At 36.4% G+C, this 10,456-nt stretch overlaps 2 protein-coding genes across 2 annotated transcripts; both read left to right on the top strand.

Moving 5' to 3' along the window:
• The first annotated feature begins 225 nt into the window (after positions 1-225).
• LOC113356450 (proteinaceous RNase P 1, chloroplastic/mitochondrial-like) lies at positions 226-5,849 on the top strand. Its single transcript, XM_026599590.1, has 6 exons — positions 226-1,472; positions 3,268-3,357; positions 3,431-3,612; positions 4,728-4,848; positions 5,414-5,485; positions 5,581-5,849. The coding sequence occupies exons 1-6, from the start codon at positions 246-248 to the stop codon at positions 5,782-5,784; spliced, it is 1,896 nt and encodes a 631-aa protein (XP_026455375.1). The 5' UTR covers positions 226-245; the 3' UTR covers positions 5,785-5,849.
• Positions 5,850-6,516: 667 nt separating this feature from the next.
• LOC113356451 (protein STAY-GREEN LIKE, chloroplastic-like) lies at positions 6,517-9,149 on the top strand. The gene is made up of 5 exons (XM_026599591.1): positions 6,517-6,917; positions 6,998-7,213; positions 7,814-7,972; positions 8,290-8,436; positions 8,606-9,149. Exons 1-5 carry the CDS (start codon positions 6,744-6,746, stop codon positions 8,741-8,743), a joined length of 834 nt encoding a protein of 277 aa, XP_026455376.1. The 5' UTR covers positions 6,517-6,743; the 3' UTR covers positions 8,744-9,149.
• Positions 9,150-10,456: the final 1,307 nt, after the last annotated feature.

Below are 10,456 nucleotides of genomic sequence, written 5' to 3'. Positions count from 1 at the left end.
CATGTAATTGAAGCTTTGTCTCTTGTTCAAAAAATAAAATAAATCAAAGTCCATTAATGTCCAAGTCGAAGACCCACCTGGGTGGGCCGGTTGAGAAATGCGGGTTGGATTCAAATGCTCAACCCATAGGGCACATTAACCGTGGCTCATGATTTCAACCTGGCAAATGCCGGTCAGGACAATTATCGAAGTCTCGTGGATTAAAGAGATACCACCACTCCTAAAGCAAAAACCAATAGAGATAGATGGGTTTCGCAGGCTGCTGCTGCTCCTCTCTATCATCTTCTTCTTCTTCTCTAGCAAGAAACTCTCTCGCCTTCTTCACCAAATCCCAATATCTATTCCTCACTTCCAGAACAATTAACTTCACCAGGAAAAGCAGTATCATTGCTAATCTTCACCATGATCGTCTTCTCCATTACCCCTCTTCTCTCCATCACAGAGATTGTACTAGTTTTTACAAGAAATCTTCTCATCTATCAACTGTGGCCATCCCCGCAAAAGTACGGGACGAATCTTCATCTAATAAAACCGATGTAGTTCTTTCTAAGAAAATGCAGAAAAAATTACGCTTTGAAGCTCCTGAGAACAAGTTTAAGTTCAATCTGGAGATGTGTTCTAGACATGGTGATCTTATTGAAGCCCTTCGTCTTTACGATGATGCTAAAATTCAAGGTATTAAAATTACTCAACACCATTATAATATGCTGCTTTATTTATGCTCTTCTGGGGTTGATGTGAAAGGGGAAGGTGATACTAGTGATGAAAATGTTTCAAAATTAGGTCTTGAAAGGGGTTTTGAGATTTATAAACAAATGAATATCGATAAAATTGCGCCGAATGAGGCTACATTTACTAGTGTAGCAAGATTAGCTGCTAAAATGGAAGACCCAGAAATGGCTTTTGATTTAATTAAGAAAATGATGAGTTATGAAATTGTGCCAAAACTTAGGTCTTATGGACCAGCTTTATACGGTTTCTGTAAAAAGGGGGAAGCAGATAAGGCTTATGAAGTTGATGCACACATGGTGGATTCTGGGGTTATAGCGGAGGAGCCAGAATTAGCCGCTTTGTTACAGGTTAGTTCTAATGTAGGGAGGGGAGAGAAAGTGTACGAGCTTTTACATCGGTTGCGCAGTTCAGTTAGACAGGTGGTTGAATCTACAGCTGAGATTGTGGAAGATTGGTTTAAGTCGGATAAGTCTATAGATGTTGGGAAGGAGAATTGGGATGTGAGAGAGGTGAAGAATGGGGTTGTTAAGGGAGGGGGAGGGTGGCATGGGATAGGATGGTTGGGCAAAGGAAAATGGAATGTGGTAAGAACTGAGATGAATGAGGATGGTGTTTGCCGTACTTGCGGAGAAAAGCTTGTTTGTATTGACATTGATCCATTGGAGACAAAGAATTTTGCTACCTCATTGTCCAACTTAGCTGGCAAAAGAGAGGTCAAGGCTGAATTCAATAAATTTCAGGTTAGATTAGTTCTAATACTTCAATTATCTGTGTTGCATAATGTGATTTGCATCTAATTACTATATACTGGCATTAGTTTTATATAAACACTAAATTAATCACCAGGAAGGTAAACGACATAAACACTATCTTATTTGTGAAAGAGGCTGTTTATGTAGTAGTCTGTAGTCACAAAGCGGTAGGATTGCAATCAGCCAAATAACCCATTGCAATAAAGATTGCATCTAGATCAGTTTGCAAACATATGCACCATTACCCTGTTTCCAACTTTACATCTTGAGTTAGAAATCACATATCTTACTTGCTTTCCCAAGTAATCTCCACTCCGAAAGACAAACACTATTCCCTTTGACCAAGCAGCCCCAGTAACCAGGAAATATGAAAGCTTTCCTTCAGCACACCTCATATATTACTGTCATGTACTGTCTATGTAGAAATTCAAGAGTGATTTTTCTGTCAGTATTGAGGAGTCAATTCTTCAAAGCAGGACTGGCCTTGAACTTATCTGACTATGCTCGGGCGTCTAGTGAAGTACGTCGGTTGATTTCTTAACCTGTAAAGCTAGGGAACTTACCACTAAACATGTTTGTGCTTTCATTATGTGTTCTCCTGCCAAATATCACCATGCAAGAAAGGATGACATCTATCTGGTATGAGATGAAAATTCCAGATATATAGTATGTAAATTTGAATAGCAATAGATCATGCTACTAGACAACCCTCTTAAAATAGTCAACACTGTACATTTGACCTTTTCCTTGACTGACCATAAGAGCTTGTCAACAGTATCTTGTTCCCACTAACTAAGCTTAGTTGTGTGCATGGAATTCTATTTGGTTTCAACAGTGTGATACATGTATAACATAATCATTGTCATACTCTTATCTCTTTGAGAAAATCTGGGTTACATATTTTGCAACAAGAAGTAAGTTGTCTCACCTACATGAGAGAGGGAGCTTCTTGTCAGTTTTATAGGTGGATCTTCTTACCTTTTTTTTTTTTTTTTTTTTTAAATCAAAGTTATCACGTCCTCGGCCAATAAAGTTAAGTTGATGCCGGACCTATTCAGTTGGTGGGTAAACAACAAACTTATCAAAATTTGTAAACATTGTAATGTATCATATATAGGTACATCAGTCAATATAAATGTTTGATTTTGTTTCATTTTTGGCAGATTAAAACGTTTTAATCTATAGGGCTGAGCAGTAAGCTTGATGATCAAGTCATTCTACTCTTATACATTTCTTTTACATATTTAATTTACTGAACCAGACCTGATGATGGTCAAGTGTCCTCATAGGCCATAAGGGTTGCCCTTACCGTTCCTAGTACGGAACATTGCGTAAGAAAGAAAATCATGCACAAAATACTGATCGTATCTTTCTTATCGAGCTATATGATACGTCATCAAAATGTTAAATGATGCTTACAGGTTCTCTTATAGTTTCTAGTAATTTAGTTTCTATTTGATGGGTTTGTTCACCTTGTAGATTATTAAGTTCACAAATGCTGGACTAGGGTAGACTTTTTTCGTATCATTAGTGTATCTGGATAGTGTTTATTTAGAAAACACAATGGAATTGGCTGAATATGAGAAATCTCAAATTTGAAATTTTCATTTCTTCACCTTTTTTTTCCTTATCAGATGTTTGCTCGTCTATCATCTTCTTTTAGTGTATTCCAATATGCTTTTAGTGTACTCCAGTATGCTAATGTTTCCTCTCTTTATATAATCTTTACTTCTAAGTACGGTTGTTGGAATGACCTGACAAATTTTGTAGTAACTCAATCCAGGAATGGCTTCACCGAAGTGGTCCGTTTGATGCTGTTATAGACGGTGCCAATATTGGTCTTCTTAAAGCGCGTGATCTAAACTTTGCCCAGGTAAAGGATAAGTTCTATGATCCTGTGTGTAACTTGTGTCCTGTTATGCTGAAGCGTTTCATTCCTATGGCAGCTAAATCGTGTTGCAAACCGGATTCGTGAACTGAGTCCTTCAAAGAAATTGCCACTTATTATTTTGCATAGTCGACGTGTGTATGGTGGTCCTGCAGAAAAACCAATTAATAAGAAGCTAATCGAAAGCTGGCAAAAATCTGGTGCACTTTATGCTACCCCTGTTGGGTCAAATGATGATTGGTAAGGTTTCACAGTCTGAAACACACATTTTGCTGACTAATGGAATAATAAAGTTGTTTATAAAATGACATTCTACAGCTTGGTGTGCTTAAAGCTCTTACCGTCACTTCATATGTTTATGCGGCTTTTAGACCCAGATATAGTTGTAATCTAATTGCTTCAATTAAGTAATTCGTATGTGAGCTTTTATTGGTCCAGGCATTTTAAGCATGTGAAACTAGTAGGGTAGTACGCTGGTTATTGACTTGCTGCATTAATTATTGGATATCAAAATTGTCACATCTGATATTCTTGTCTGTACTGATATTTCTACGTTTTAATTTTAGCATTACTGACTTATGATAGAAAAAACCACAGTATAAACACGATAAATGTTCCCGTTTCCGACTAAGCTTATTTAGTTAATGAATCGGTAGCTTAACTAATAAACTCTCCCAGTCCTAGCACTAATAACTTGTTCACAGAGGTTTTTATTATGTTTTTTATATTGTTTCTCATAATGAATACTTATTCTTCATCGAAGAAATTGCAGATGCAATAGTGTCCTTGATGCATCTTCATGATCTTTGCTTTGGCTGATCAAATATTTCTCACACCTTTTGGTTGGCAAAATGTTGTGCCTCCATTACCCAGAACAATGTAATAACTACCAACTGAAGAACAATAGGTCTCATCATATGATAAGAAATCCCCAATTACTTAGAATTCTTAATTAAAATTAGGGTTAAGGTTAGAAATCCCTAAATTCTCTTGTTTTAGGCATTAGTTTATTTTTGGAAATTGTTCTGTTTTAAGAATTTTATTTTAGATTCCTAGTTATAGAAGTAGTTTCCTTTCTAGGTTACCTTTCCTTAATTTTATAGTTCAGTGGCCTATATAAGAAGGTCTAGTGTTATTAGTTTGATTATCTATGAGAATTATAAGTTTGTTCTAAGTTTCTGTGTTCTTAAAGTCTACTCTGCTGGCCGTGGGTAAGAACTATTAAGTTCTTATCATCATATTTGGGCATGCTACGGCCTACATGACATACAGTATAGAATGTTGTCCAAAGCTGTTTTTGAAGTTTCTCTTTAATACCAACACCATTTTGTTTGTCAATTTTTTTGTCATTGCAGGTATTGGTTATATGCGGCCGTTAGTTGCAACAGCTTGCTAGTAACGAATGATGAGATGAGGGATCACTTGTTTCAGCTTCTTGGGACTAATTTCTTTCCAAGATGGAAGGAAAAGCATCAGGTCTGCTTCTTTTTTTGTTTCTTTTGTTAGACATGCTAAATTGTGATCCCAAATTCTTGTAAAGATAACAAACTGAATCACATATCCGTATGAAAGTGCATGGATGTCAATATGTATACCAATATCAGTGTTTCTGGTTCTGAATATTGGGCTTTAGCATACTGTGGTTCACATTTCCTCGCCATCTTTCCTTTTCATTTTAATTGTATCACACCTTTCACCCGTGTCAAACTCTTAATGATTAGTGTCGGAGAAATTTTGGCATGCAGAAGAACAATAGAACATGGCACAGTAAAATGTTCAAAATTTGTACTTGACTAATTTTTCATGATACAACTTACCCAAAAGACTATATTCTTTTTCTGCGTCACAATTGTTTTTCCTGTAGATAAAAACCCACTCTCATTTATAGCTGGTTTTCTTTATTCATTATATTCCACTTATAGACTCTGTTGATTGCTTTGGGGTTTAGGCTGTTATGCCCTCCGTTATCTGCAGGGAGTCCCCTCTTCACTTTATGAATCAGTACTATATTCTTTATCGTGCCATGCGCCTTTCTTTACAGGTTCGACTATCAGTTTCTTCAGAAAAGGGTTTGACGTTGCACATGCCTCCACCATATTCAATTGTCATACAGGTCTATCCGTTTCTCCTGTTTAAATTTTAAAACTAACACAAGTTTTCTCTTTATTATTTCTTGTCCAATTTGGTAAAAAATACTTGCAAATGCAGGAGTCAGAAGGGGGTAGTTGGCATGTACCTACAGTCACCGGTGATGACATTGAGAACCCTAGACAATGGGTCTGTGCAACAAGGGCTTCAGCATCTGTCCCTCCTCCCTCAACCAAAGGATCCAATCCCTCAACCAAAGGATCCAATATCAGTTTGGCTGAAAAAACACTCAGGAAACTGAAACTTTCCAGTTCTCATAGTTGACCAACACAAATGTTTTGTACATTGTACTTTCCATTCTTTTCCAATGCATTTTCTGTAGGTTAAAATGTTTAGGTAGTCCATTCAATAAATTTTTACTGGCATCGTAAGGTTTAGGCTACCCCAATAGAGCATATATATCTAAGTTCTAACCGGAACTCTCAATTTTCCAAGTTGCGAGTGCATGTGACCAAGCCATTAAACAACTCTGGTGGTCTTTGGCTCCCATTGTATCTTGTTGTATGACTTATAATTTTTAATCAATTGGAGGTTGTTGCCGAATGGCAAATACACCGTTACAACTTATGATAATCATATTTTGTAACCATATAGGAAAAGTTCAGCATTGGTTTCTTTTTCATTGCAGAAAAAGAGCCACAATTGATTTTTTTTTTTTTGCACATCTTCATTTTGAACTGTTTTGAATACTGTGGCCAGGTTCAGTTTTTCTCTATGGCTGTAAAGAATTTTTTTTTTTTTTTTTTTTTTAAAACTCTAGTCTGATGCCACTTCATTCACAGTTGCTTACAAAGTACAAACATTATCCTCAAGTCATCCAAATTGTATAAGCAATGTACGCGTCATTAGCTATATCTCTTCTCTACACAGGCACTCCAAAACTCACTCAACAACTCCAAAGGCCAAAAGAAAGAAAAAAATGACAAAATATGAAAACATACACACACACCATTTAAAAGATGTGTGGTTTCCATATTTTGCTATTTAGATTTTCTCAAACACCAAAATTCAGTCCACATATTTTTTTTTTGTATATTCCCATCACAAACTACCAGCATTTCTCTCTCCCTCTCAAACACAAAACACTGGATGATACCTGGTGCTGATTTGTTGTTCATGGAGTTGATTAGATGATTGAAAAGTTACAAGATTAATTTGAAAAAAAGATCTCTTGTTTGGAGATGATGATTTTGTAACTGATTAATGTTTGTTCAATCTATTCCATGGCCTGCAGCAGCTATTCACCTTCTTCTTCTTCATCATCTTCAACATTTATATCTTTTACTAAGAGATTGGTGAAGAATAATAACATCAAAACAGTTAAATTTATCTCTTCTTCTCTAACTGAGAGATCACCAACAAATTACTCCACTTCTTACAACCCCCTTGTATTCCAGGTATAGACAATCTCTTTCTATTAATGTTGGTTTAACTTACTGATTGTGGGTGGTTTAACTGTATTGTTGTTCATTGTTAGGCTGCTAGGCTATTGGGGCCTCCAGCAAGATTTGAAGCATCAAAGCTGAAGGTAGTATTGGTGGGAGATCAAGAGGTAGTGTTCATGGAGAACAATAATAGTTATAAGCAGATGAGTAGCTTAACAAATGACTACCCAAGAACTTATACTCTCACTCACTGTGACCTAACTGCCAATCTCACCTTAACAATCTCCAATGCCATCACCCTTGACCAGGTACATTTTAAATATACTACTTTTCTTTTGCTGCTAATATCACATGAAATTAATCAACTGATCTGACTTTAACATCAGATGTGGTTCTGAATCGTTTGTGTGATTGGGTGAAGTATCAATTGCTCAGAAAAATGTATCGATTGGCAGAGAAATAGTTGACTGCTAGATTGTAATTTGTGTTGAATTGCCAATAGTTCATGTTCCTTCAAAAGTAAGATACTCTATTTGGGGTAGTTCGGTGTAAGTTGCAAAATTTGTGTCAATTTTTATGCATTTTAGGTCTTGAGTGGATGACCAGCCTTCTTTTAACCCTTACGGAGGTTGGAGTAATTGATATGTCAGTATTGGTTATAGGAATGACTTTGCAAGGGTTGATTTTTGTCCGACAGAAACATAATCTAGTGTTTGATCTTAAACTCAAGTAGATGATTGAAGGGCAAAACTCGCCTTAGTTTGTCTCAATTACTGACCAGATAATTTTGTATGTCTGCTTGGTGCCTAGTGCCTACCCTTCATCATCTGCTATTTGTACACGCTTGTTGCCGTATTTTAAATAGTAATGTATTTACGTGGATCCTATGTTTTGTTATTCATTTGCAGTTGAAGGGATGGTACAACAATGATGATGTGGTTGCTGAGTGGAAAAGGGTGAAGGAGGGCATGTGTCTCATTGTGCACTGCCACGTGAGTGGTCCTAATGTCTTGATGGATGTTGCAGCAGAGTTTCGATACCTTATCTTCAAAAAAGAGATGCCGCTGGTACGTAACGGATATGCTTTATATTATTTGAAGTTTTACATTTGCTGCTTAGCATTGTTCTACTTGATTCACTCCCAGTGATGCGGCCAGTGGAAACCCATTCATTTGAGTTGGATACCGATAATCGTAATATTTCTCCACAAAGGATCAGTCATTAATAGACCCGGTGCAAAAAAGCATTATCTCAAACGTTTCCCATGAGTTTGAATGAAAAAGTTGTTTTTCCAAGGTGTAACTGAGGAATTTCTCTTGCGGCTTGTGTAGGATGTGATCACTACGAAATTCATAATGCTAATTCATTTTTACATGCTATTCAGGTAATTCAAGCTATTCAATATGGAGACTCAATGTTTATTGAACAACATCCAGAATTGATGGATGCTTTGGTTTGGGTGTATTTCCATTCGAGTTCAAAGAAATACAATCGTGTTGAGTGTTGGGGAGCCCTCAAGAATGCTGCACAGGTAGACTGGTTAATCATGCTTATGTGCTAACTTTAAACGGCGTGGTTAAGAATTAATGCCCAATTATTTCCCCTATCGTGTATGTGTTTGCATCATTGCATGCTTGTATGCTAAATGTTTTCTAATTGTCTCGGCTTTATTGTTTATGCTGACATGTTTATTTATTTAGGGAAAGCAAGAAAGTCAACTGCAAAGCTCAATAAGTTCAGGAAACAATAGCAAGGAAGGTGAAGGCCGTCATCATTTTTTGGGGAAGTGGGGAAGCTCAAAGGCAATCTTTCAAGCCCTTTTCACTTTCCTTCTTTGAGTTGATGTAAAAATTTCATTATCATCATTATCTTGAAGACACAGTTTCCCAAAATTGATCTACATATAGCTGACCGAACCATGTAATCCAATTGTGAATTTTTTGGAAGCTAAATCATGGAAGAGATCAGTCGATGGTTAGTGGCGGTAAGTTAACTGCATGTACATTGCAGACAGATGGCTTCTTCTTATTGATGAAGACTTTTGCGTTGCAATTGTGTTCATTACGGCCAGCAGTGTTGATGACGAGCATTTGATTCAATTTGCTAAATGCAACAACATTTCTTCTTTATGTGCAAAAATGTGAAAAGAGATTCTGATTTTCTGAAGCTTCTTTAAGTTTTATGCATATTTGTAACCTGCCTTTCATTAAATTCTAATACTACAAATTTCATTTTTTCTTGTAATACACAATGTAGTTAGTGGTAGGTACTTGCAGTAGCTTCAGCACACATCAGATTGAAGGGATGCAAACCCGCTCAATGGGTTGGAGCTCTGCATTTGCGGTCCCTAGTTTAAGGGGTTGGACAGATATTGGCCATTGGTGTCACATTAGCATATTTTGGATCAAGAGGTGGATGTTAGGTTGTTACATTCAGTTGAAATGGCCGTTATATCTAGGCTAACTAAGCAAAGGAAAACCTGTTTTGAGGCATAATGAATTTTTTTTTTGAGCCATATTTATTCATTATCCCATCTAGGGTGGGTTTATAAGGGGTGTCTAAAGGTAGTGCAATTACTTACATATCCTTAAACAATTTAAATTACTAGAGTGTCCTTATCCTCAAAAACCTAAAATCTGAAATCAAAATAACCTTTAAACTTAAACATCTTGGACTCCAATTCAATCAATCAATTAACCAAGCAAAGGAAACACGAATCGAAGTGAGGCGATGTTGGAGTGCGAAATCCAAATCTCAATTGCTCTCAGATGTATTTTAGAATGTATTTGTAACAAACCCATATTGTTTTTAATTGATTTTGTTTTGTATGATCGATAGAATATGATTTCAAAGATTAAATTAGGGTTTTCAGAAGATCAGTTCGGCTGATCTTGGAATATCAATTTTGAGCCGAACCTAGTACATGATTTGGAGAAACACTATGTTCAGCTAATGCGACTTTGTTAGATTTTATTCGAATCAGCCGAACCTAGCATTGTGCTTCATATTAAATTTTCAGAAGATCAGTTCGGCTGATCTTGGAGTATCAATTTTGAGCGGAACCTAGTATATGATTTACAGAAACACTATGTTCGGCTGATGCGACTTTGCTAGATTTTGTTCGAATAAGCCGAACCTAAATTCTTTAGTCACAGAGTAAAGTTCGGCTGATAACTTGTCAGCCGAACCTTTGTTTTTTAAAAATTTACCTAGGTTCAGCTGACAAGTTGTTAGCCGAACCTAGGTATATTTTCAAAAAACAGAGGTTCGGCTGACAAGTTATCAGCGGAACCGTTCATCTGGTTAGTAATATGGGTTTTAAAAATTCAATTTTTTGAAGACTCAACTTACAAAAAGGACATTAAACCTCGTATAGAAGTCTGCCTCTGATTTGAATCACACATTTTGGTCACTTCTAATCACTAAAATCTCAAAACCCAAGTTTTGTTTCACTTCTTCTTATTCTTCCTCTCAAAAATCCCAACTCTCTCACATAAAAATTGATTTCTTTACTAATTTATCACTAATAATTTAATTTTTAATCAATCCTT

The sequence above is a fragment of the Papaver somniferum genome, chromosome 3 (assembly GCF_003573695.1).
Source record: "Papaver somniferum cultivar HN1 chromosome 3, ASM357369v1, whole genome shotgun sequence".
NCBI classification, from domain to species: Eukaryota; Viridiplantae; Streptophyta; class Magnoliopsida; order Ranunculales; family Papaveraceae; genus Papaver; species Papaver somniferum.
Note: the sequence above shows the minus strand (reverse complement) of the source record. Positions and strands in the feature narration are given on the sequence as shown.

Excerpts from the sequence above, each read along its gene's own strand:
- LOC113356450 (XM_026599590.1), top strand. The coding sequence starts at position 246 with ATGGGTTTCGCAGGCTGCTGCTGCTCCTCTCTATCATCTTCTTCTTCT. Across the intron at positions 1,473-3,267 it reads CTGAATTCAATAAATTTCAG|GAATGGCTTCACCGAAGTGG; the intron begins GTTAGATTAGTT and ends AACTCAATCCAG. Across the intron at positions 3,613-4,727 it reads GTTGGGTCAAATGATGATTG|GTATTGGTTATATGCGGCCG; the intron begins GTAAGGTTTCAC and ends TTGTCATTGCAG.
- LOC113356451 (XM_026599591.1), top strand. The coding sequence starts at position 6,744 with ATGGCCTGCAGCAGCTATTCACCTTCTTCTTCTTCATCATCTTCAACA. Across the intron at positions 7,214-7,813 it reads ATGCCATCACCCTTGACCAG|TTGAAGGGATGGTACAACAA; the intron begins GTACATTTTAAA and ends ATTCATTTGCAG. Across the intron at positions 8,437-8,605 it reads CCCTCAAGAATGCTGCACAG|GGAAAGCAAGAAAGTCAACT; the intron begins GTAGACTGGTTA and ends TTATTTATTTAG.